This window comes from Anarhichas minor, unplaced genomic scaffold (assembly GCF_050575085.1).
Source record: "Anarhichas minor isolate MPS153535 unplaced genomic scaffold, ASM5057508v1 ptg000074l, whole genome shotgun sequence".
In the NCBI taxonomy this organism is placed as follows: Eukaryota; Metazoa; Chordata; class Actinopteri; order Perciformes; family Anarhichadidae; genus Anarhichas; species Anarhichas minor.
In genome coordinates this window covers 6,877,309-6,902,044 of record NW_027466520.1, presented here as the reverse complement: position 1 = coordinate 6,902,044, position 24,736 = coordinate 6,877,309, and the positions used below count along the sequence as shown (strand labels likewise).

Genomic DNA, 24,736 nt, shown 5'->3' with positions numbered 1-24,736 from the left:
AGTAAAGGACTCGGAAAGTGTTGTAATATATATTTTAGTTTCTCTGTGCTGCATGTCTTCATTCACACAGAAGAGGAATAGACACACTAATGTGCTGTAATTCCGCTGATGTCGTGTTGTTGGTTCTCTCCTACTTCCTTTTTCATGATGTTCAGATGCAAATCATTTTTTTTTTCAGATTTTGTTTATTTATTTTGCATTTTAAAGCAGGATTATGAAAGATAAATGGCGCATTGTTCCTCATGCAAATGCTGAGTTGATTTCATAGACAGTAAAGTGCCCTCTACTCATTCAATACATGCTGCAGCTGATACAAGCTTACCTGGTCTGGTGTGACCAGTAGCTTATGGTGGCTAATGTTAGCTAAAGTTGATACACTTTGAAAACCCATTGCTGTCAACAAATCTCTAACCTGTTGATTTTTATATTCTGGTATTACTGGCACATGTTGAGCATTATCTAATTGTCACTCATGGGCCCAGAGAGGCTCGCTTTAAACAAGTCTTACATTTATCTTAGAGAGGCTCTTTTTGGCTCTCTGCAACCTGCATCTTCCCGTTGGGCAGCACTGTATGTCTCTGTGATTGGTGCTATAACACCATACACCACCGCAGACATTTTAATATCACAACATACTGTACTGCAGCTGTTCCTCTTGTTCCTCTTCCCCTTCTTTTTCTAAGCTTGTATTTAAAGAAGAAAATAAATGTTTCCCACAGTGTTTGAGTGTGAGAAATATCTGCACATAGTGATTTAGCGGATGTGACCATCATTTTTTTTTTTTTTTTTTTTAAAGACAACATTTCAGTGACCTGCATTATGAAATGGTGGTTTGATGTTCAACAATGTGAAGTGGGAATTGAAGTTGTTTACTCCTCCGTTTTCTACTTGCTGTCATCAGTGGAACAAAAAAACACGAGCGCTAAAAGAATCTTTTCTCTTTCTTTTCCATTATGGGATGTGACAACCGCTTTTCTGCTCACCAACTTAATGCGTAAAGAAGGCTCTGGCTTTGTGTTGTAAGTGCTCACGGTCTTTACCTGAGGCAGGCAGTTAGGCAAACACCCACGCCTGCCTCCGCTGCTGCACCGTGGGATCTCAAGGGCACGAGGCTCCTCCATCATCAAAAAAAACTAGGAATTCCTCCACGGCTGCTGCCTTGTGGTTTTCAGAGTATACGGCATTAAAGAGACATCGGGGCATTCAAAGGATTTTAGATGGATCGAGTTAGCAGCAGCCTCAAATGCAGCTCTTGGCTGTCATGTTGTTATTTGTTTGCCAGGAGTTCTTAAAATATGAAAGGTTATATCGGTCTCAAGCGACTGTCCTGGTTAAATAAAGATTACTAAATAACAGAAGCGGTGACACTGATAGTGGAGGAAAAAAAGCTTTGTGTTGAAACCACCACCTGCGTCCTGTTTTGTCATTGTTTTTGTTGCAATCACAGAAATATTATGGGCGCCAAGCTGAAGGAAAGTGCCACAGTTCTTGGATGTTGAAACAGTGTTGTTTTTGTGTTTTTGTTTTCGCTCTCAGGATGAAATCTTCGCTTGCAGAGAGAAGTTGAGCTCCGGGCTCGAGTTCAACAGGGCCACGTCCTGATGATGACAGTAAATATGGGTGAGTAGTATTCAAAAGGCAGGCTGCGGGTACAGCGCGGCACATACAGAAAAAACGCACAAACGCATACACACCTCTCTCACATCCTCTGGCAGGAACAGTACAGAAAAAGAATAACACGTGTGTCAGAGTGTGAGGAGGCTGTTAACAGCTCCAGATGGCCTGTTTTGAACACACTTGTTTTGTTCTTTTTAAATTGTTGTTCGTAACAATGTTGCAATCCTGACATTCTAGGTGCTCCCATAGCTCCCTCAAAAACTATAAGTATACCGGTGTTGCACATTATATTTATATTCATACCTACCAGGCCCGAACAGGTATATGCACTCCTACATCTATGCAAAACTAGTCACCAACACTCAAGCACGCACACGCACACACACACACACACACACACATACACACACACACGCACACACACACACACGCACACACACACACACACACACACATACACACACACACGCACACACACACACACACACATACACACACGCACACACACACACACACACACACACACACACACACACACACACACACACATACACACACACACGCACACACACACACACACACACACACACATACACACACGCACACACACACACACTGAGTTCCTCTGCATAACACAACTCAAACAACAGACTCTCCTGTGGTGTATTTGCATGTGCACAGGACCTGTAGGCCTTCAGGAGCTGGAAGACTCAACCTGTTGCTAAGTGATCTCTGTAAACAAAGAATCAATATTTTTTTTGGGGGTCTATTCTTACCTTTCAAAACCAAGAACAATGCATTATGCATGCATCATAACCGAAGTTGAGGGCTCAATCCTGGCTCTTTTTCTTCTGACTGCTTTCCACTGCAATCCGAAACCGTGTTGCCTTTGTTTCCACAGATGAGGGTCTCCAGAATGGACCGGGACAGAACAGGAACTCACAAGGTAAACCTTAATTGTCTCCGATGAAAAATCAACATTGCAGAAATTGTTGATTGATTTTTTTATTTTTTTTTTGGAATATGGTGATTCTCTTTCCTGCCAAAGGATTGTTGGTCATGCCATTTTTGTCTTTTTTTTTAATGGGGGATCCTTTGGAGGAGTGCGCAGTATATACGCCACATAGAAGCGGTAAACATCTCATTACATTTGAGATGCAGCTCAGCAGCGTGTGTCAAGTTGTTCTCGTCACAAATCAGAAATAAGAATTCTGATCTGTCATACCAAATGTATGCAATTCCAAGACTGTTTAGTTTAGAAATATTCAAATACATAATTTTTAGAAGAGGCGAAAATAACACATTTGCAGTGCATACAATATCATTCCCGTTTTTCCCTTGCCAAAACTAAAGAGTAGCAAACAGCACTAACTGACAGTTAGCAAGCTAGCAACAAACTTCCTTCAGAAATATTAGAGTCACTTTGCCTTGAACATAAATTCAGCGCACACAAAGTCCTCCTTACGAGCTCATTACAGAGTAGTGGAAGCATACACCTGAAGGAATGTCACAATAGAAATGATTGCAGACATTCTCCAATGAAAGACTTTCGGTAGAGTCCTTGTACAAACATTGATTGCGCAACCGTTCTCACACAATACCCGGCCTTACTTCAGAGCCATTCTTAGTGAGAGATTAACTTCAGGGCTTTAGACGTTACACCCATCAGTTGGTAAATTAGCTGTGTCGCAGTTTCGATGAGCAGCGAGGTGTGTAGAAAAGAGTGTGCCTTGCTTATCATAGCCGGTGTGTGTGTCTATGTGAGTGTGTGTTGTGCGTCAGAGCTCGGCCAGAGCTGCAGAGTGAGGACACATTTGGCCCCAGCTGCTGGTCCTGCCGGATTCCTTTGCCATGATGTGTCTCTCGGCACCAGGAAATCCCCTCAATGTCTTCATTCAGGCAGCGTGCCTCTCTCTCTCACACACACACACACACACACACACACACACACACACACACACACACGCTGCGTCGCTGGCCGTTACACACACTTTGTTAGCTTGCAAGTTGCAGCACTAGCCTCTCACTAGCTTGTGCCTGCATATTCAACTTCAAACTCTGGTTTCGGAGACAGCTACAGGAGAGTAACTCCTTTGATCAAGGGCTTTTTATTGCAGAATCTCACATTATATACGAACAGAGCACTGTATTGTATCTACAGCCATGCCCCCCCCCCCACAACTAAATAAATTAGAGTTGGCCATTTTTCTCACATTTGCCGCAGAGTAAAAGCACATATTTTCCACAAATGTCAAGAAAGGCTGTCAAATTGCATCAAACCCTTGGAGAGAATATTGTATCTTCTCTAGCTTGAGATATTGCATAATGTCTTTGATCCAATGCGAAGGGGCGAAGTGGGTCTTTTCACCTGAACGGCATAAGTCGCTAGAGTGCAAAAGGCCACCACGTTGCACTGATAATTACGTAGGTGCAAACCCTGTAGTACAACACCAATTAAAGCAATACGAGGATCTATTGGCTGCTCTATCATTTCAGAGAAAGTAATAAAAGAAATAGACTGCCAGAAGTAATGTGGTCTTGGACATGACCAAAACATGATTAATAGACTTGCAGGAGTTTGCTTACATCTATCACAAATCTGGTCCAATTCTAAACAATCTAACTTTCCGACAGAGAGAATAACTCCCTTTTACGTAAACCATCTTGGACTGGAGTTCCAACTTCATTTCACCCACTGCCACTTTCACAGTTCTCGGCTTTTAGCCTTCGAAAAAAAAAAAAGAAGAAAGATGGAAGAGTGATGATGCAATGCCTAGCAATCAGCCTCCATTGTGTAATGTTGCTCGCTCTGCTTCGCTTCCTGGAATTCCCCCTTTTCTTATGCTTGTCACATTTCACCCTAGACACAAGAAGAAGCACAGGAAATGAACTGAAGGTATTGCTACGCATCCAAATGCCAGAAAACGAATTCTCAACCATCCTCTCGGTCAAGTTGACTTAAGGTTCCTCAGGTTCCTGTAGTTGGTTTTTGTGAGGCTGCTCCTGGCAGGGATGTGCGAGCTGGTTGCTTTCCACTGTGCTGGTGGTTAGCCTTGGCTGGCCTCGGCCTGGCAGCGGCTGCCGACCAGGCCTCAGTGATGTAATAAATTAATTTATAGGCCGCCATTGCTGCCGGCTCTGTACGCCACCACGCAATTCTCACACTCTCACTACCCCCTTCGCCAACCAGCCCTCCCACTCTCGCCCTCTGCTATTATCCTTAAGGCCCCGGCACAGACCTCAAACACACACACAAACACACATGCAAACACACATGGATACACGCATGCAGGCCTCTGTTGTTTGTTTTGTATCCTTGACTGCCAGTGCTCAGGGTAGGCTGGAGCTCCGAGCCTGAAGAGGCTTAACTGAAACAACACGTGTCACCAGAGAGAGAGAGAGAGAGAGAAGCAGCGATAATAAGACACAGAGATGGTTACTGTTATTATCATAACAGTAATTAATGCACACTTTTCTTGCTGTGCTTATGCAGTACAACGGCAACATGTTGTATTATTATATGTTATATTTTTTGGTTTGGTCACAGAGTGGCCATGGGCAAACGCTCTATTCCCTCGTCTCCATCTTTGACTGATTCAATCAAAAACCCATTCATTTCCTGATGTGGAGTAACGCGGTTAGCCCTGCTTCGTATTCAGAACAGAGACGGTGACTCAGTTCCTTCCTGTTCAGAGAGGACGGGCTCAGTCGAGCAGTTAGTCATCCAACGGTCCTGACAGCTTGTATTTTTAACAAACTGTCCTTCTCTGCAAGCACCAGCAGGGAGATTAAGTTCGATACACTATGTAGCTGCTTCGCTGTGAATGAGCATTGTGTGATTTTTTTTATTTTTTTTTGTCTTTGGAGGAATGCGGGTTGTTTACGTAGATGTCATTTCACTCTTCCCTCTATTCTTCCTTTTGTCTTATCTCTTCAACAAGCATGCGGAGAGGAAGACACGGACAAGTGGCTCACCTGTCACACAGTTACCTGAGCTTATCGCAGTCACACAAGCCCACACATTGAGTTGTAAACTTGTTGCTATAGAGAGGAATGTGCTAATGAGGCACAATCATTTGATAAGAGTCGTGTTTACTTGATTGTCCCTAATTATACTTAATTCTCAATCATTTAGTTCTGCTTTGGTGCTTTGACATAATAAAGCATTAAAGTTATCATTTTTAATTTCAAGATTCTCTCTCTCTTTCTCGCTCTCTCTCTCTTTCTCTCGGTGCTGTTTGCATTAAGGGCTGAGATTTTGTCGGCGTGACTTTTACTTATCGCTCTGCCTTATTTAGCTCCTCTGTAAGTGGAGGGAGTGTGCCGTCATTCCTCACTCCACTCCTGCCGCTATATTGGGATTGTCAAACAAGACGTCCACCTCTCGGCTGATCTGGTTTGACCGCAATTCATGTTCGCTCTGTGATCGGGCCAGAGGTCAACGTTTGAAATCGCCCGAGGAGAGCTGGTCGCTTTCCAGTGAAAAGCAGAATATTGATAAAGGTTAAGCTCGGAGTTTTGAGACCTCCACCTCTCCACACAGTACCATGTAGGATCCAGCATTTAAAAAATTACATTTTTTTTTTTACATACCTTACATTTCTGGATTTATTTTATAAACACCGTTGTTTAAAGTATCTTCACCCAAGTGTGCAGCAGCTGAAATGAGCTAATTCAGGCATATTTTCCTGAGTTTATTGAAAGGTCTTCTGGAAAATGTTGGCCATTTATAGCCTAAGTAAAAATAGATGGGGCTGGTTTTGTGGAAACATTTAAAAATAACAACACTTCATTACCTTTTTAGCAGGAATTCTTACCAAGTTGATACCTGCTAATGAATGCTTGTTTATATTTGGATTAGAGGTCCACTGACCGGATCCACCAGCTCTTTATTGGGTGATACTGCCTTTATTAAACGGATTGGGTTATCGGCCCGGTCTACAATTAAACACAGCGTAATTAGAAAAAGTCTGTGTTCACTATATTCATTCAATCATAGCTGTCAGTTTTCTGATGCGATGGCATTCTCTCACCTCATTTTACCTTACATAAAAATGACCCCTAAGCAGTGAGGTATACAGATTTGAATATCCTGAGTTGAGGTCGATGTTGGATCGATGTATTTGGGAGTGTAAATCAATGTTTGTGTCCGTGTGCTTTGATCCCTGGGTGAACCTAACGGACTGGCCCACTGTCGCCAAACGGCTGGCAACCAGAGCCGAAAAAGATCAAATGGCATCTCGGACCACATCTGCTCCCTGTGCTTCTATCACACTGTGTGAATGACATTCCCAGTGGTCTTCCACACACACGGATCCCTTTTATTTTAAAGAATGAGGTCTTTCGTGCAGGTGCTGTTTGTGTAGCGTGGCACACACCTGGCCTGGTTTCCCAGTTAACAAAGTGTGTGTGTGTGTGTGTGTGTGTGTTTTTATAATGAATGCACTCAAGGCTCATCCGTGGGGCAGACATGGAGCTGAGGTCAACGACCTATTCTTTATATTGTAATCACCGCACTCACATAATTGGTTGTATTAAAGTCTCTTGATATGGTAATGTCTGACATGCTCATCTGCATGATTGCCCCCTTTAGACATGAGAGAGTGTGAGTGTGTGCGTGTGGCAGCATGAGTGAAGTGGGAGATGACGAGTGAGGAATGGAACACCGGCAAGTTGCCGAGCGTCTGTCTTTTGCACTTGCAGGTTTGCTAAATGATTTTTTAAGGGTTTAATGAGCGCTGTAGACCCGTCCCCTGTGAGAAGTGAGGTATGAATTTGAAACGCACTTGACTAGCCTGCAGCCTCTTTGATTCTGAAGCTTTTGACAAAAGAAAAGATCAATCTTTGTCTGATTACAGGAGATGTAATTCAAACTCAATAATTATTTTCCTGAAATATCTCCATTGATACAGAATGACACAGTAAAGTGCCTAATAACCAAGCTCCAGGCCACACAGTCGCCACCACATTGCTCACGGACACGCATGCTGCATTATTGAACACCTTTTCTCCTTCACAGCTTTTGTATGCAGAGTACATAGTTTGAGAGCCACCAGCATTGTTAACCACTGGATTCTTTCCATTAGTGGAAACTCGGCAGAACAGGAAGTAACAGGCCAGGTGTTGCCCCATTGCCTGGTCTGAGCCAACACAAGCTCCGACACATGACAAATGATCAAACCCGACTCGCGTTACCTCCTTAGGCTATCATCACTCATCCAAGACGCTCTAAATGTCAAGAGAAATGTTCGCATGGGTGGCTAATGTCCCCCTGGAAAGTGAGTTTATAGAGCTATAGGTGATTGTGGATTTTCCGTTCTTTTATCAAAGCGGTGAGAGTGATGTCGCTCAACTAATGTGTATCTTCTGTGTTTAGATGACGAGGAGGCGCTCAACTCCATTATGAAGGACCTGGCAGCCCTGGGTCGCTGCTACACCCAGCACAACAGCCACAAGCCCAAGAACAGAACCTTACTCTACAAACAGGTACGCACGGTTCATTTGAGGTGACACACTACATTCAAAGTCTATCTCTTGAGTGCCGATATCAACCTCTGACCTCCTCGTAGTGAAAGGTTTGCGGTTTCTTTCCTGACCGAGAAGAGCAGCCCAAATCATGTTAAAATTGGGTTCAATGAAAAAGAGTAAATACACAGCTCCATCAGAATTGCACGTAATGAGCCATATTCTGACAAAACAGGGAATGATTGGGACATGCTGAGTATACAAAAAGTGGATAATGTTGCATGAATAGCTTTAGATGAAGCTTTCTCTGCTGTAAAACTTCCCTTACCATTGGAATCCATTGCAGCGGACATGAATTTAGTCCGATCACAGCTGCTGCTCGTCATGCAAACTATAAAATTTTTACAGGCATTCTTCAAATCGACGGGGGGGGTGTAGTTTTTTTTTGAGTATCACATTAAAGCTGTCACACAGTCTGCTCAATTACGGTTTATTAACCACACACACCACAAACTCAGCACTGCCTTTAACCTTTACTGTTATTCTGGGTTTTCGCACAAAACCTCCGCATCACTTCCTTTTTAGATTTTTGTTTCTCTGGACTGACGGCTGCCAAAGTCAGGTGAAGGTTGTGCTGTAGTTTTGGAGAGGACATGTGACTGAAAGGAGCTTATTCCCAGTCAAATTCAAACACATTTTGCGGACGCTAATGTGACACTGTGCTGCTCATTTACATTTATTGGCATGGGAATCCCAGACTTAACTTAAGAAAGCTGATTTGCACTGTATTGTATGTAGCTGCATGCTGCAGGTGCACACAAACAGAGCAAAACAAATTAGGGCATTTGGCTTAGCTTGTGCCCTGACTGGTCTATTGTAACAAAGACAAATCACTTTGAAGTATCTTGAGGCTATTCAAAGATTACAGTTTATGGCCTGCTAACTTCCAGGATATTATTTCTCTTAATCACCTTGTGCCTCTTTCTGGAAGTTGTTTCCTTGTGCGTTTGTTCCCCCCGTGGAATGATAATTGGTAACTGCTCTTGAAGCACCAATGTTTATGATGAGCCATAAACAAACAGCGAGGAGCAGAGGCAGTTTGGGGTAAACCCCTACTTTTTGAACCAGTCGCTGGCATTGATGTGATGTCACTGTTAGCTTATCACCATGACCTCATGCAGACTTTCAGGCTCCTCCAGATTCCCGCTCTCTCGGGTAATGAGAACATATATTGTGTCATGCCATCTTTGGAGTCAAATTGAAGGAAAGATTGTCTTTGTATTGCAGTTCAAAATTCAGCAACAGCCCTTTTAAAATATTTTATAATTATAATCCTTTATTGTCACTTAAATGCCTTGTCCAGCTTATTGCTTTCATCCATTCAGCTGCCCAAATCCCACGTTTTTACTTTCCACTTCCATAACTCCCCTTTGTTGTTATTTTTCCTCTCAACAGGATTTAAGAGTCAAGCTGGAGCATGAGAGAGAAAAACGGTATGTTGGAACCTCCGTATTGTTTTTTCTTCTCCTCTGTCCAAGCCTTAACTCTTCAGTTCGGATCCTTTTTGTTATGCTTTGCCTTGCCTGGGATTTTAGTGTCTAGTGGAAATCACAGTTACATGCCAGAGTAGCATAAAGAGAGGGAAAATTCCTGCTTTGACATTTAGCCGGGGCCTTGTGTTTTCAGGCTCGGAAGGGCAGTTTGAGAGAGGAAAAAAGAAAGAGAGAGGGAATGAGCGAAAAGACAGTGTCCAGTCTTCCAGGCACGGCACACCCCAAATTAATACTTCATCTGCTGTGTTTACTTGTGCCTTCTTTCTGTCCACATCCTTCACCCTGCAGCCATCTATCGTCCTTCACACCACCAGCCTCACGAGTTATTCAACAAGCAAAGCATGGTTACATTAACTCTCTGTCTGGAGACGGTCTTGCGAGCAGTTTTCCCACCAAGGTGCCTTACAGTTTGTTTACCACAACTGAGTACTTTGAAAGCGAAGGCGCCCAGTATGAATAACAGATCTTTTGAACCGGGAGAGGTTCCATGTATGGATGCAGTATGAGTCTCTCGGGTCCTTGTCTGGCCTTTAGCACTGCATCCTGGCAGAGGTCCAAGTTCACAGACAGACTTTGTCCCCATGAAACCCTCGTTCACCTACTAAAGTAATTGCCTTGATTCATCTGAATATAGACCAGGGGGACAGGCATTGGTTCAGTTAGGCTGTGATTAGAAAACCACAGGCTCTCAGGAGTGAGGAAGAGAAGGGAAACGGCACGCTCCTCTAGCAGAATACGGCTTCACATTGGGCCTCTCCGCTTTTTCACAGCCTTAATTGGCTTCTGCTGTGTTAGAGACGAGTTTTTCATGTTCCTGTCTCTCTGTGTTTCTGCCTCCCTCTGTTTCTCCGTCTTGCCGTCTTCTCCTCTTTCTCAAGAGCTCCCCTCACACCACACTGCTCTCTTGGAACAGACACACAAAAGCTCACGGTGGAAGACTCCATTCACTGATTTCAAAAGCTACTCTTTTTTTTTTTAGTGCATTTTTTAATGCATGTTGTCATGTTGTTAAGTTAGCTTGACTGAGCTCTGACCGCTTTCACTTTGATTTACAGTAGCAACAACTCATATTCATTGGTTTAAAACTGCTCTAATCAATATTTTTTTTAAACATTAACACTGCATCACATTATAATATATATGTGAAAGGGGCTCGTTCAAAACTTAACAGTTTTTGCGCATTCTCACTGCTCTTACAAGCAGGCAGCTTTTCATTTTTTTATTTATTTTTATGAGGAAACAATCTCCAGAAATCCATCATACATTACATTACCCGCCCGGCAGCAAACGACAGACAAACAAAGTTAGCGACTAGCATTTAGCAGCTAAGGAGCCAGCTATTTCTTTCAGGAGTTGGTGGAGAACAAAAACAGAGCTAGTACTATTACTACTATTATTATTATTAGTACTAGTAGTACTAGTACTAGTACTAGTACTACTATGCTAGTACATAGTACATATAAGAACATAGCATCGACCAAAACTGCATGACATTGCATTTATAGTCTAAGCTAGTTAGCATTTTTTGTCTGTAGCCGGGTCTTTGTGAAAATACTCTCAGCTCAGCAAAAATCCCATAAAAACCAAATAAGAAGCAACTGAACTACATTACTGAGGCCTCGATAAAAACACCGCCTGAACCTGTTTATGAAGGCACTTGTGACTGAGTTTAATATGATCAAATTTGATTATTGATTACCAACAACACTTCCTTTCATTCTTGATAACACAGAGATGAGATCTTTTCATAAAAGAATTTAACGTCATATTAGATCACAATCATAATCCAAGTTGCAGCCCCGGTGTGAATTACACGTTGTATCTGAGTACAGCGCTTGAGGTATTAGGAGTCCCTGAGTCAGGATAACCGTGTTGTCTGTCCACAATGAAATCTAATTGGACGGTCTCTCTTTTCGTTGGCAAGCACTGACGGTTTGGGGCAGGAAATAGGAGCTGTGTCTCTCTCTTCCCCCTGGCTCTGCCTCAGGGTCTCCTGCCAGAGAGTGAAGGAACAGCGCCAGGCCGTATTTTTTTTTCCTGGTGTGTATGTGATTGTGTCCATGAGAGAAAGAGAGAGTGTGCTGGGATGTGTGAACGCTTTGGTTTTACTTTGCAAATCTGTGTGTCCACATGCTTGCACAGAGGAAGGAAAGCCGTATCTTTTGGAGCTGCATCCTCACAGCCCTCCCCCCCTTCACATCCCTCCAGCTCTTTATCAGACACATCATCAGCGAGTATAAACAGAGACGGAGAGCGTTTAGCTGTGCTGCTGCTCGCCTCTGATCTGCAGGCCTCCCTCTTCCTAGAATCCTCTCCTCAAATGAGGGAAATAATAAGCAGTCATTAAGATAGCCAGAGCTTTGGCCTCTGATGAGGAAATGATGAGATGAAAACAGGTCCTTTTATCAGGATACTATAAAGAGATAGTGGGCTGTGGAGTCTTCAAAAGCAGAGGGAGGGAGGGGGGTGGATAGAAAAGAGAGGAGAAGAAGTGCCGGCGAGAATCTCTTTCTTTCCTTTTATTTTGTCAGGCTGTCTCCTTTTATTTTCTCTCTCACAGTCTGTAAATATCTCCACGTCTCTGTATCTGTCACTCTTTAAAATAGGAGGGAAAGACACACATCCTGCTGCTTTTGCTGTCGCTCCAGATTTTTATTTTTATTTTTTTCCCCTTTCCTCTCAGGAAGTTTCCCATCTGCCTCTGTGCGGGCTTAGTGGAGAGGCCCTAGTGGTGTTGAAACAGTGGCCCGATGCACACACTGATTGCGATGCACACTCATGCATGTAGAGTTTTCCAGACGCGCACGCATCTAAACTCACTCACTACAAACACTGGCTGTTAAGCTCGGACCGACAGAGTGAGCACACTCAGTCACACACACGTAGGCGTAAAGTAGATAACGCATCCATATACGTCAAGGTTCTGTTTTTTGTTGCATAAAAGCCCCTTTAGCATCAGCTCGCTCCTCTCCTTGAACCAGATGACCTATGCGTTTTTTCCTCTTGCTATCTTAGAAACACTTATAAAATGGATAAGAAAGATATTCTTACGTGGGCATCCAATCCAAACACATGTCTGAAAAATACCAGTAAAGAATAGGAAAGAACCAGATTCATCATGTCTATAACTCCTTTTTCTGTGTGTCATAATGGCATGAATAAAAATATAACAAACTTGGGAACTATGAGCAAAAGCCAACAGTCGGCTTCTAATTTTGCCAAAATCTCACCTCAGACTGGGTTTCATAGTCTGAGCTCATGAGTGTCACAGCTAGACTCAACAACAGCTTCTTTTTCCGACCTCTGACCGTGCCGGCGTTCTCTGCTTCCCAGGATCATCCCGTTTCAGAGGCCGCTGAAGATCAAGGAGCTGCTGCAGAAAGTGACCGAGGCCTTTGGCCAGCAGATGGACATGTTCTTCATGGAAAAAGAGGTACAAGAACAGTGTTAGAAAACAAAAAAAGCAATTAACCTTCATGTGGATTCCATTCCAGTATTTATGTATGCTCTGTTAGTATCATTAATATCTAATTTTTCCTTGAAAATCACCAATGAAGATTAATAAGGCTTTAAGGGAATTCTTCACCCAGAAGATGGCCGTTTGAATATCAATTGCTCACCCGTGTTACCTTGGATTGATGAAGAAAACTTCATTTTTCTCGCTAGCTTTAACGGCGAATGAAGAATCGAAATACAGAGAAAGATCTTGATTAATTGAAGTAAATGGGGGGCCGCGCCACAGTCGCTGGCACAAACGCACTACTCGGCTGTGAAAGTGCGGATAAGTCCGGAGTGTTTTCAGTAAGCCTTTAGTGGGAATGCATGTGTTTGGGGATAAATGCGACTTGGATTGTATTGTCCAAGTTGTGTGGGAGTTTGTATACGGATGTTTTGATTTGGTTGTGCTGTTGTTAAACGCGGCCCCCATTTACTTAAATTCTTCAAGATCTTTCTGTGTTTTTTGATTCTTCATTCTTCTTCAAGAATTCAGGGGTAACACAGGTTGAGTAATTGATATGCAAATGGTAATTATGTGGGTGAAGTATTCCTCTAACGGCAACAACAACATCTGCAGTACGTCATGCATGCGCTGCTGCTTTGACATGCCACCATTCTGAAACAATGGGGAATTAAAGGTCATGCGCTGTATGTTTTCTTGTCCTTTCAGTTGCTGCTGCCCCTGAAGACCCAGGAGGACCTGGATCAAGCGGTGCTGACGTTGGGCTGCAGCTCGGGGATTAACGGGCTGCTCAGAATACTGCTAAAGACCCCTAAGAACAACCATGTGAGTCTCTAACAAAGTATTGAAGACATGAAACTGTTCATTGCAGACACTATAGGACCTGAAATAAAGAAGAAATGAGTAAATAGCGTGAACTCTGCTGCATGAAGTCATTGTCTTTTTAAAACCACGTAACCTTCAACCTAAGTCAACTGCATCACAGCTTCTATTTGCTCAGCACAGTCACTTAGAGGAAACAAACGTCCCCCTCTGATATGATGATGTAACTGAACAATGATGCAATGCTGCCCTCACTTCCTCTCCTGATTCTTTTGTCTTTCTCGCCGCTTGCTCCACTTACAATGTACTTTCTCTCTGTAGTACCTACAGGTGAACAGCAGGGACAAACAAAGCGAGATGAGGTCATCACGGTCACTCGGAGATCTGAAGGGGTCCATGCTCAAGGGCTCGGAGAGGGTGCGCAAACACTCGACAGGTGAGCCGCCATGTGGAAAACGCACGCGGAAATTATAAGTCAATGACCATCGGAGCAATCAGAATGCCATTACAGCTCTGTCAGGAGCCGCTGAGACGCAACTTCTCCCAGAAAAGCAAAAAGCAGAGAGTTGCAACCAAATCCTGGTGATGCCAAGATGTCTTGTTCACCTGCTGAGGCCTCAAGGGTGGCGTGTCAGCGTCAATTTACGACGCAGACTGATGTCAAAGTCATAGGAATGTTAATGGGAAGATGAGGGACATGCTTTGGCAGAATGGACAAATGTAAATCGGAGGTGCAAGTGACAACTTTAACAGCCAGAGAGATGTCGGGTCAAAAGCAAGGACAAGTGTCTGCTCTCATACCAAGCAGCTCTCCATCTGCCTCATAGCTCGTGATTCTGAGGATGTTTGTCCAACGGTAACACAATATGCCTCCAAATCTCACTAATGAACAGTTTACAGTATATTTAGTTTTTTTTTGCATCCAGTCTTCAGACCGTTAGCTTACGGCCTCTGGCTGTAGTTTTATCTTTAACGGATTATTTAACAGACATGAGAGTTGCATCAATCTTCTCATCTCACACTTTGCAAAAAAGCTCAAATCTCAAACTACTCTTTTAAGGCAGTCTTTTTCTTGTCGTCTAGTCACACTCAGCGGCTAGATAACACGGCACGCTCCAGTTCTGTTGTCCCTCCTGGCTTTGTTTGGTAACACAGTGTGTCGGTTTAATTTGCTCTGTGAAATACTGAGCCCCCCCCCCCCGTGTCTCCCTTGTCTGAATCTTTTCACTCCCTTTATATCAGGTCTCACCAGAAAGGTCAATGTTGCAGTCACATTTCAACCTCCGACAAATGCAGAAAACCACCAGCGCTCCTTTGCGGTCTTGCATAGCAGCCGAAAGCGCTTTATGATGGGCTGTCGGCGCCGATCTTTCTCACATAGCCCCAATAACATCAGCGCCAGCCACCACCCCGAGTCATATGAATTTCGTAGAATTACCCCGCTCTCTATCAATTCCCACGCCAGCCGCAAGTCCGAGAGGATGGAGGTGGAGGGAGTGGTGGCAGATGAGAGGTGACAGGAGAGCGGTCACAGTGGATGGTTGAGTGAAGATGTGATGTGATCCCGGGTACCTCGATGACGTTTAGCAGCAGGGGGAGGGAGGAGAGGACGGAGAGAGGGGAAAGAGGCAGAAAGAAACTGAACTGTGAAGAAAAAGGAGTTTTACTTTCCAGTGAAACTGAAACGAGACTGTTTACTGATATTGAACCGTTCCTGCACATCTCGGCACCCATTGGACCTCAATGCACTTTTTCAGTGTTGCCGCCAGCTCAGCTAGCGACGGACAGACTTTCAGTAGGTCTTGTTACACTGTCAAAAGACGAGTGCTGCAGCTCAGCCGGGGGAGCGTTTGTCACAGTAATTGAGGTTAGAGGTGGCAGCAGTGTGGTTTAGTAAATCATGTCTCGTAGTCCCGGCACTGTTGAACTTGTACCCATGAATAACACAACAACGCCGTTTTCTCCCCTCGCTTTCATCTCTTCATCACCTTCCCCTTGTGCTCCCTCCTTTCCCCCTCACCCCTCACCCCTCACATTCTACCTCCTTTGCACTCTTCCGAAACTGTCCCAGGTTCCCTGCACACGGGTCGCACGTCCCCGCCTCCCGGCAGCGTCCCAGAGGAGCAGCAGCAGATTGCCCGCCAGGGCTCCTACACCAGCATCCACAGTGAAGGGGAGTTCATCCCCGAGAATGTAAGAGCATGTCAACAACTGGATTTGTTTGCGTCTACCGTGACAATAATTTGTAACTGGGACATCTTTCCTCTGCCTTGTCTTTTATTTTCATTAGGGTGTCATGCCTGATAGAGCCAACAAAACTAGAAAATGGCTCATTTTCATTCAACGTTTTGGGCTGAATGAGTATTTATTTTACTGTTAGTTAGTTTAAAGAACAATTGTATTGTTTTTCAAACCAAATGGTATTAACATGTTGTTCCCTGTCATTTATTATTGTGTGCAGCACAGCAAATTCGTCCTTAGTAAACGTGATAAATCATCCTACTCATAAACGGGAAGATCCCAGGATAGTGGTTCTGGGCTTATTGTGCATCACATATATAGGGAAGCTCAATTTGTCGTACATTTGTCAGTGTTTGCTTATGGAGATGAAGTACAGCACATTATTATTGATAGCGGCGGTGTTGCACATGACTGCATAAGTTACCACTGAGAATAGTTTTTAATGTAGCTGCGTACAACACGGATATGCAGCTTTTGAAGAGACAATCACACGGTACTCACTCCCCCTTCACATTCTTATGTTGCACTGCAGTTACACACGCCACACTTTCTGCACTGCTTTATATTCTCTCCCATATGATTGTATGCTCTGTGACCCTCGATTCCCCTGTGTTATTATATCTGTCAGATGCTGGATCCCTTCGGGAGCGCAGACAACTCACTGTCGAGCAGCTGTCAATCAATAGATCAAGCGCTGGACAGGTGAGTCGTCATGCAACGTGTGATTTATGACCCCTGTCGGTTTAGATTTAGATGTATCATGTGCACATTCGTATTGCAGAGCTGCGTTATTTGCAGAGATACGAGACTCGGTTTGCATCGCAGCGTTCGTGCCTGTAAACACACTTGGATGTGATCTTGTATGTTGCAAACACACACAAACACACACACACACATACACAGAAACAGCTGGAGGCTCTCGAGAAGTTTGTACACTGTGTTAAAGGCCAGCAGAGCTCCTTGACTCTGCTTGTGCTGAAAAGAATCAGGTCACTTTGCTGTTGCAGGAAGTGAGTGAGAGAGAGAGAGAGAGAGAGTGGCAGACGTGAAAGATTGAGCAAGAACATGCTGGATGAGGGGGAAACATTGAGCCAGAAAATAAAAAAAGTGTTGAAAGAGTGAAAAAAGATTGAATGTGAATCAAAGGGAAAAGAAAAGTGAGCAAGAGTGAGGTTGAGAGAGAGAGAGAGAGCGTATAGGACGGAAACGGCTCTACCTGCACGAGGCTTATCTGGACTCCAGGCTGCAGAACAATGGCAGGAAACGAGTGCATGGAACTTTTCCCTGCGAGGGGGCATGCGTGCCCCTTATCCAGGGTCTCGTGGCCCCCGCGCCGCCCTGCGGTCAACAGAGACGTCACTCTCTGTCGGGTCGTCGGGGCAGGGCTGGCCGCTTGGTCGGAGGAGGGGGGGGGGGGGGCTGGATGTACATTGACACATTTAATGATAGAAAGTTAGTTTCACGGCCATTCTCCAGCACCACAAACTTCACTTTCTTATCGTTAATGCAGGGAGGCTCTTAGCTTATCTTTTCTATTCCAGCACATTGTTGTTGAACATCAATTGTGACTGAAAGCTCAGTAGATTGAATGCAAAAGTCATTTTGAGGCATTTTGTGCTGCTTTACAGTCTGAAGTTTCGGACCAGCAGCTGTAACCAGACTCTGTTTGAAGATAAGGGGAAATTATGGACTTTAAATAGCAAACCGTTTTTCAACTTCTTCCCCCCTGTTCTCTTGTCATTTCAGTCCTCCTTTCTCGCAGAACAACCGGGACAATAATTACCTGAACCTCAACTATGAATACAAAGGTAAGAGAGAAGAGGAGCTTCTCCGGCTGTTGAGTCAACTAAAACACTGCGGAAAGATAAAGAGCGCTGCAGAAAGCGTGTTCATTATCAGAAAGTTTTGTCAGTTCCTCGTTCTCTGGTAATTATAGCCACACAATCAGTTTCACAGAAACGGAACTAAAGCTCTGTTCGTGCAGCTCCCGATTATCAAAAATGTTTCCTCGCAGCGAATACCCTCTTGAGATTACTAATGAGGAAGGGGGATGATATTATTTGATGCTTTTATCTGGGAATAAATACTTAAAATGAGGAACGGGTTATTGTGGAGATATTTAATATCTCGGTTGTATTTCTTGTGTCTCAGGAGGTGATGAAGGGAGTGTGATAGCATCATAACTCTTCCTGGTTTATCTTCCACACAGTCTCCTCTGTGTACCCTTTCTCCAACTCATTTGTCTCCCTCATCCCATCTCTACTCTTTGTCTGCCCCTTATTTTTATTTTTATTTATTTATTTATTTTTTTTGAAACTCCAGTTCCTAAAAGACATTGCTGCTTTCCTGTCTGTTCATGATCACTTCCCTTCCCTGTCCCCTCGCCTCTTGATCCCCCCCCCCCCCCCCCCCCTTCTCCCCTGTTCCTTGTGTCCCCTGGCTCCCGGTCTGTCCCTCTTCCTTCAGAACGCAGATCAAATAGAGCAGGATGACAGATAACGCCACACTAATCCTCATGAACAGACGAACCACAGCAGCTCTCCCAATCTGGTCATTTCTTGTTCTCCCTCACCACCCCCGTGCTGTAAATTAAAAAGGCAGTGCTGCACGCTGTGTACACAGACTGGGAGTATGGGAGCTTCGTATAGCTGCAGCAGCAGCAGCACATAAAGACTCACTTGGGAGCGCATGCACGCACGTGCCTGCACACACACGAATACGCACTCTCCCCTCCCAGATGTAAAGCTGTGTGGCCCTTCCTGCTGAGGGCTAGAGTATTTGTTTACCATTCCCTGTGAGTAGATTTTTCCTCTCCATCCCGCGCTGCCAAACACAAAAAATAACCCCCGTCTCCATGGGATACAGCCACAAAAACAGTGCGAGGGGAGGCAGTCATCTGACAGAACAGCTGCTTTCAATTGCAAGCAGCTCCACTACTCTCCATTCAGTGTGTGTGTGTGTGTGTGTGAGAGAGAGAGTTAGTGTCAGCCTGCGTCAGCAGTGCTCCCCACCTGCCTTTAGTTACTGCTCCACTGGGTTCAGAGCTAACGCTAAGCTAGCACAGATGAGCTGTTTTCTCTCTTGGCTGCAGTGAGGCGGTACAACAGCTCTGTTCGGTGTGTGAAAAAGCTGTCTTCCATCGCGCCGCTTTTGAACTCAACTTTGAGTTGACATGCAGGGATGAGCAAAAGCAATGTCGTGTCTGTCAGATGTGACAGATGTGTTTAGCGTCTGTTATTCGTATTTGGCATCATTATTTTTGTGTTTCTGACAAACTCCAACCCATTAAATCTGCATTATTGTACTTGAAGCAGTACATTTATGAGCACTGTAACTAGAAAGCAAGAATTCAGTTGTTGTTGAGGCTTCATTTCTTCCTAACTGACAGCGGTGCCTCTTTTGCTCCCTCTTCAGGTCGCCATGGGAAAGGAGGGACTTTCCCTCGCCAGTTCCAGTTGCCCAATCGCAGCAAGGATTATGGAGACCGTAAGAAACCGGCTTTGCTAGAGCAATAACAACACCACTATTGTTGATTAAACAGATATGGCACTGTGTCTACAGGACAACACAGGCAGATTCACACACCACTACCAGACCCTCCCATCTGGTCAGATGTTTTATGCCTCCTCCTCACATTTACATCACTTTTTGTTCACTTTTTGCTATCTGGGTAGATTTGCTACATAAAGTGCTGGCTTGCTGTTCCAGGCAGCTGCTAGTAATTGCTTACTCAGAGGCTAACCTTGGCTAGCAATGATTTACGTTTCCCCGCGGTGAACTCGAACTTGTATGAAAACACAGCGCCCTGCTTCCTGTCTGAGGGGAAGTAGGACGGAGTGGCGAGAGGCACTCCGTCCGTGCTCTGGCTGGCCAAGAACCCACTTTCTGCACAACACCTGTAACGTTCTTGAAAACAGTGTTGAAATCATTCACAGTGAAAACAAAAGATGCAGTGGCCTGTGTGTGTAAAGTCATTAATATGTCTATTTTCTTTATATATATATGTGTGTTTTCAGGTCGCAGGACACTTCCGCGCAGCTTTATGCCGCAGGAGAACCTGTTCCAGCTGGTTCCTTCCAGTCGCACACGCAGTTATAATGGAGACAGCACGCTGCAGTACAGCGACCTGCGCTCACTGGGCCGCACCGCTGACAAAAGCTGCCAGCGTGGTACAGCCAAGTGTAAGTAGTACCCTTAGGATACCTTCACCATGAACATATTTCTTAAAATAAACTGCATTTCTTGGCCTTTGTTGTTGATATGTGTTGCACCTGTCTGGTTCCTGTGGATATTAAAAGACATTAATCCAGAGATGAATAAAGAAAGTTCAGACTTTTCTTCCGCATATCAAGAGCAGAGAGAGGCTGGGTTTCACACCTCAGTACGTTTTACATAAGTACTATAAATCTCATAATATATATCTGTATATACAACCATATGTCCGCAGCATTTATGCAGTCGTAAACATGAACATGTGTGGGCTTTAAAAAAACAACTTTCCTAGAACAATAGGGACTTTCTCTCTTTTGTTACCCAATCAAAAATTCTCAAACTGAATTCTGGCATCAATTGGTTGTTTATTCGCAATCATAATTCATAATCCTGTTTACTTACTTCAGATATTTCCAAGTTTATATACAAATTTTGCTTAGTTTAGGCTTAGTTCTTGTGCAGAAGTGGGGTTTTTTGGACAAAATTATCATTTGAGCACTTTGGCTTCTTTTGTGAAGTGAAAATAATGATATGTTATTCTCCAGTAAACACTCCATGGCTGTCAAACCTGTTTAAATCCTTAGTAGTAAGAGGTAGTATGACTAATGTACAGTAATACTGTGTCACAGCAGGCAGAATTCCCCTCTCATCATCCATCCACATGCTCACTAATCACATCTGTCCTCATTCAGTCCACACGACGCGTTGCCCAGAACTTGTCTTTGTCATGAAACAAGCTCCACTCAGCAGTCTGTGGTTGACGTGTAAGTCTCCGGTGTCTTTCTCACCCACACGAGACCAAACTGTCTAACCCGGCCACAAAGAAGCCTGTTAATACCAAAACAAAGTCTCAGAGTCTGGGCCTGTGAAGATGAGAGTTGTTGAGATGCTCTCTCTGAAATCGTGGTTTCACTCAGCTATCAGGGGTTTCCCCATCTGAGAGGGTCTGCAGTGGGAATCATTTAACGACCCTGCGGTGGATTTGTGACGTCTGGTCTTGGTGAGGTTGCTGTGCGAGCTACAGTCTGGCATGCTTCAGTGTTTTCTCAAATCAGTATATCACAGTGGATCTGTCTGCCTCTGGGGGCTTAGCCACCAGATGAATTACGGGAGGGTTTTCATCATGCGGTGTCTTGTTTCTGCAGCGCCGCGGGCGCCAGTCAACTGGCGACAAGGAAAGCTCCTGGGGCGCGGGGCGTTCGGGGAAGTCTACCTCTGCTACGACGCCGACACAGGCCGCGAGCTGGCCGCCAAGCAGGTGCCCTTCGATACCGACTGTCAAGAAACCAGCAAGGTGAGCGAGTTCACCTCAGACCTGTTTGGAATAAGTCACAGCCTTAGGGCAAAACACAGTGATTTTATGATTCAAGATGCTATATATTTGAATTGATCTATGCTTTTCATAACTGTAACACTCTTTTTGCTGTAGGAGGTGAATGCTTTGGAGTGTGAGATTCAGCTGCTGAAGAATCTGCATCATGAGCGGATTGTACAGTACTATGGTTGTCTTCGGGACCTTGAGCAGCAGAAACTCACCATTTTTGTGGAGTTTATGCCCGGGGTGCGTATTCTGCAGAGCATTTCATTTGAATACTGTTACATTTGTATAAGTCACATGTAGTAGAACAGTGAGGCAACAGTCATGAAGTTTGATTTAGATACAATGAGGATAAAAAGTCTGAGAATGTCATATTTTGACTTGTTATGGCCGCAGAGGTCGGTACACAGACGTTGAAAGACACGCATCAATTCAAACCCATGCTGGCTATATCTGTTTCGAAACGTCACCAGTCGTCAACAAACATGTCTTTAGTGGTTGATGTCAGCAGAACAGCTCGGTTTATGAGATCATTTTCTCACTAAATGAGCGCCTTAATGAGACACTGTCGTCTGTGGACCTTGTTCATGAGCCTGGTTTTAATATTTCCTGCGCTGTTTTTTTTCCCTGAGCGTCATAGTCACACATTGTCTGGAAATTGGAAATGTTTATGTTTGAGTGTAGTTTTCTGGCAGAGGCAGACGGGGGAGACGACAAAGCCAAGTATGTGTGTGACTGCTCTGCACGGCTGCACCGCTGTGGTTGACCGATAACACTTTGGTCGCCCCACGGGGACGAGGGCAAGTGTCCCTCTGAGAGTCAGAGGGCCGTCGAGGTTTCAGCAGAAAGTGAAGAGGGAGAAGTTTTGTTTGCACTGTGTGAGATCTTTTTCTGCTGTGATTTCCGCGTGAAGAACTGAAAACAGGAAATGAAAAGAAATGCAGGACATCGGAGGTGTTTGGAATCAAAATCTGTCAGCACATTGTGTTTATACACTTTGTTTTTTGTACTTAGAAAAATTGGCTCAGGGGCCGTTTTCGCAGTAACACTAAATAAATCTGCTTCAACTGGAAACATGTTGGTATGCATATGTTCCCTAAAAACAGGCGGACACTGAACGATTTTATATATCCATCATACATATCTTTCCAACGCAGATCTTGCAATAATTTGACAAACTACAGCTGTGACAATATTAGTTTACAGCCAATATAAAGACCATGAATGCGTTTCTTGACCTTCCACTCATTCTCTCGCTTCCCTTTCTGTGTGTCTCTCTCTCTCTTTCTGTCTCTCCAGGGCTCAATAAAGGACCAGCTAAAAGCCTATGGGGCCCTGACAGAGAAGGTGACAAGGAGATACACCCGGCAGATCCTCCAAGGAGTCTCCTACCTGCACAGCAACATGATTGTACACAGAGACATCAAAGGTAACAGAAACAGCAACTCTGCGAAGGTCAGGATCGCGCTTTAATTGGATTTGAAACCAGTGAATACACACACTTGAGACGCAGACTTTGCCGACCGAGTGTAAACGGTCTTTCCTTATAGTTCATATTGCAGCAACTGTTGCTGAGAAAACTCCCGGTTCATTCATTTTATTCTGGTTGACGTTTCCTCATGTGGTTACTCACCGTCTACAGAAGGAGCCTGGAAAAAATGTGCTATTTTGAACTCCCCTTTGAGATATATTAGTCTTCATGCTGGTGAAAATCGGCCAGCCTAAAAATGTCCAACACCGGATGGAAAGGCTTTAGTTTGGCTGCCCGTACAGCTGTGGCCAAGAAGGGTGAAATGTACCGTCTGGTGGGGAAAAAAAGATAGTAGGTCTCACAGGACGCAGGCAGGCCCGATGAGAGTATATACGTGGGTGGGATTTTCCATTAAAAATGCTCTTCATGTGTAATATACGGTGTGTGTGCTCATCTCACCACACAAGAGCTCTTCTGTATGCAGGAAAAGAGCTGTCAGCACACGGGGGTTTTCGGATAGAGCTTGGCATCGCAGCCGTGACATTAGACTATAAAGTGTCTGTGAATTTAATGTTCCAAGGAGCCGTGTAAAGCTTTAACATGATTCATTAGAGAGTCCCACGTCCTCAAAACGAACGTACAGGCAGTGGAAACAGCTTAAAGAAGCGAGAAGAGTACAGGTCACCCATTTAGCCTCTCAATCTCTTTTCTGCAGCCCGCCATCCTACAGTAGGTGTGGCGAGTGAGTGACGTGTACATTAGTCACTGATCAAACAAGTGGAGCGCCTGAAGGAAGTGGGACAGACACAGCTACATGTCGGAAAATTACTAAAGAAGGAGGAGGCCGGGTGTTGGGGTCCGATCCACGTGGAGCAGTATATATCAATATTTCATCTCCTGATTTGCGTAAACCAACGAGGCCTTTCTCCAATGTGATAAAAGTGTTTGTGGAGCTGAGTCAGTGTGGTTTTCTTGTAAAAACTGCTAAAAGATATACCTTGACATTTTTTTAAATAAGTCTGCCGGCGCTCCATCACCACAGACTTGTCAAGCCATAGGAAAAGTTTACTTTCCCCCCCTAAGGTTGTTCAGTCAGTTGAAGTGCTGACACATGCACCACATTCACTGAACCTCCAAACTGTCAAAGTATCCCTTAAAGGATATTGACAGTCCTCGGGAGACCCCTTGAAAAACTCTGCGCTCATGTTGTGTCGTTCCACCAGGTGCTAACATCCTGAGAGACTCCTCGGGGAACGTGAAGCTGGGAGACTTCGGAGCCAGCAAACGTATCCAGACCATCTGCATGTCTGGTACAGGAATCAAGTCCGTCACTGGCACCCCCTACTGGATGAGCCCGGAAGTCATCAACGGGGAGGGCTATGGCCGCAAGGCTGATGTATGGTAAGGAATCGCATCAGACGGAGCTGTAATGAGGCCCAGAGGGGATATTACACTGCTGCAGCACAAAAAAACATTTATTACAAGCAGAAAAATACAGTCGCAATAAAGTGACCTGAAGAAACGGGTGGTGAAGCAATACATGCAGTAATACATATAGCAGTCACCAAGACATGAAT

The 24,736-nt window shown here is 44.4% G+C and overlaps 1 protein-coding gene across 1 annotated transcript in view; it reads left to right on the top strand.

The window, feature by feature from the left end:
- Positions 1 to 24,736, top strand: part of map3k22 (mitogen-activated protein kinase kinase kinase 22) — a 36,224-nt gene that overhangs the window by 8,752 nt on the left and 2,736 nt on the right. Inside the window, exons 2-17 of the mRNA XM_076080220.1 lie at positions 1,537 to 1,620; positions 2,519 to 2,563; positions 7,994 to 8,103; positions 9,538 to 9,575; positions 12,969 to 13,068; positions 13,804 to 13,920; positions 14,239 to 14,353; positions 15,989 to 16,110; positions 16,787 to 16,860; positions 17,905 to 17,966; positions 19,573 to 19,644; positions 20,175 to 20,339; positions 21,516 to 21,664; positions 21,800 to 21,931; positions 22,988 to 23,117; positions 24,383 to 24,560. Of these exons, the coding sequence (XP_075936335.1) occupies positions 1,602 to 1,620; positions 2,519 to 2,563; positions 7,994 to 8,103; positions 9,538 to 9,575; positions 12,969 to 13,068; positions 13,804 to 13,920; positions 14,239 to 14,353; positions 15,989 to 16,110; positions 16,787 to 16,860; positions 17,905 to 17,966; positions 19,573 to 19,644; positions 20,175 to 20,339; positions 21,516 to 21,664; positions 21,800 to 21,931; positions 22,988 to 23,117; positions 24,383 to 24,560 (1,628 nt within the window). The 5' untranslated portion in view covers positions 1,537 to 1,601. The remainder of the gene's footprint in view (positions 1 to 1,536; positions 1,621 to 2,518; positions 2,564 to 7,993; positions 8,104 to 9,537; positions 9,576 to 12,968; positions 13,069 to 13,803; positions 13,921 to 14,238; positions 14,354 to 15,988; positions 16,111 to 16,786; positions 16,861 to 17,904; positions 17,967 to 19,572; positions 19,645 to 20,174; positions 20,340 to 21,515; positions 21,665 to 21,799; positions 21,932 to 22,987; positions 23,118 to 24,382; positions 24,561 to 24,736) is intronic.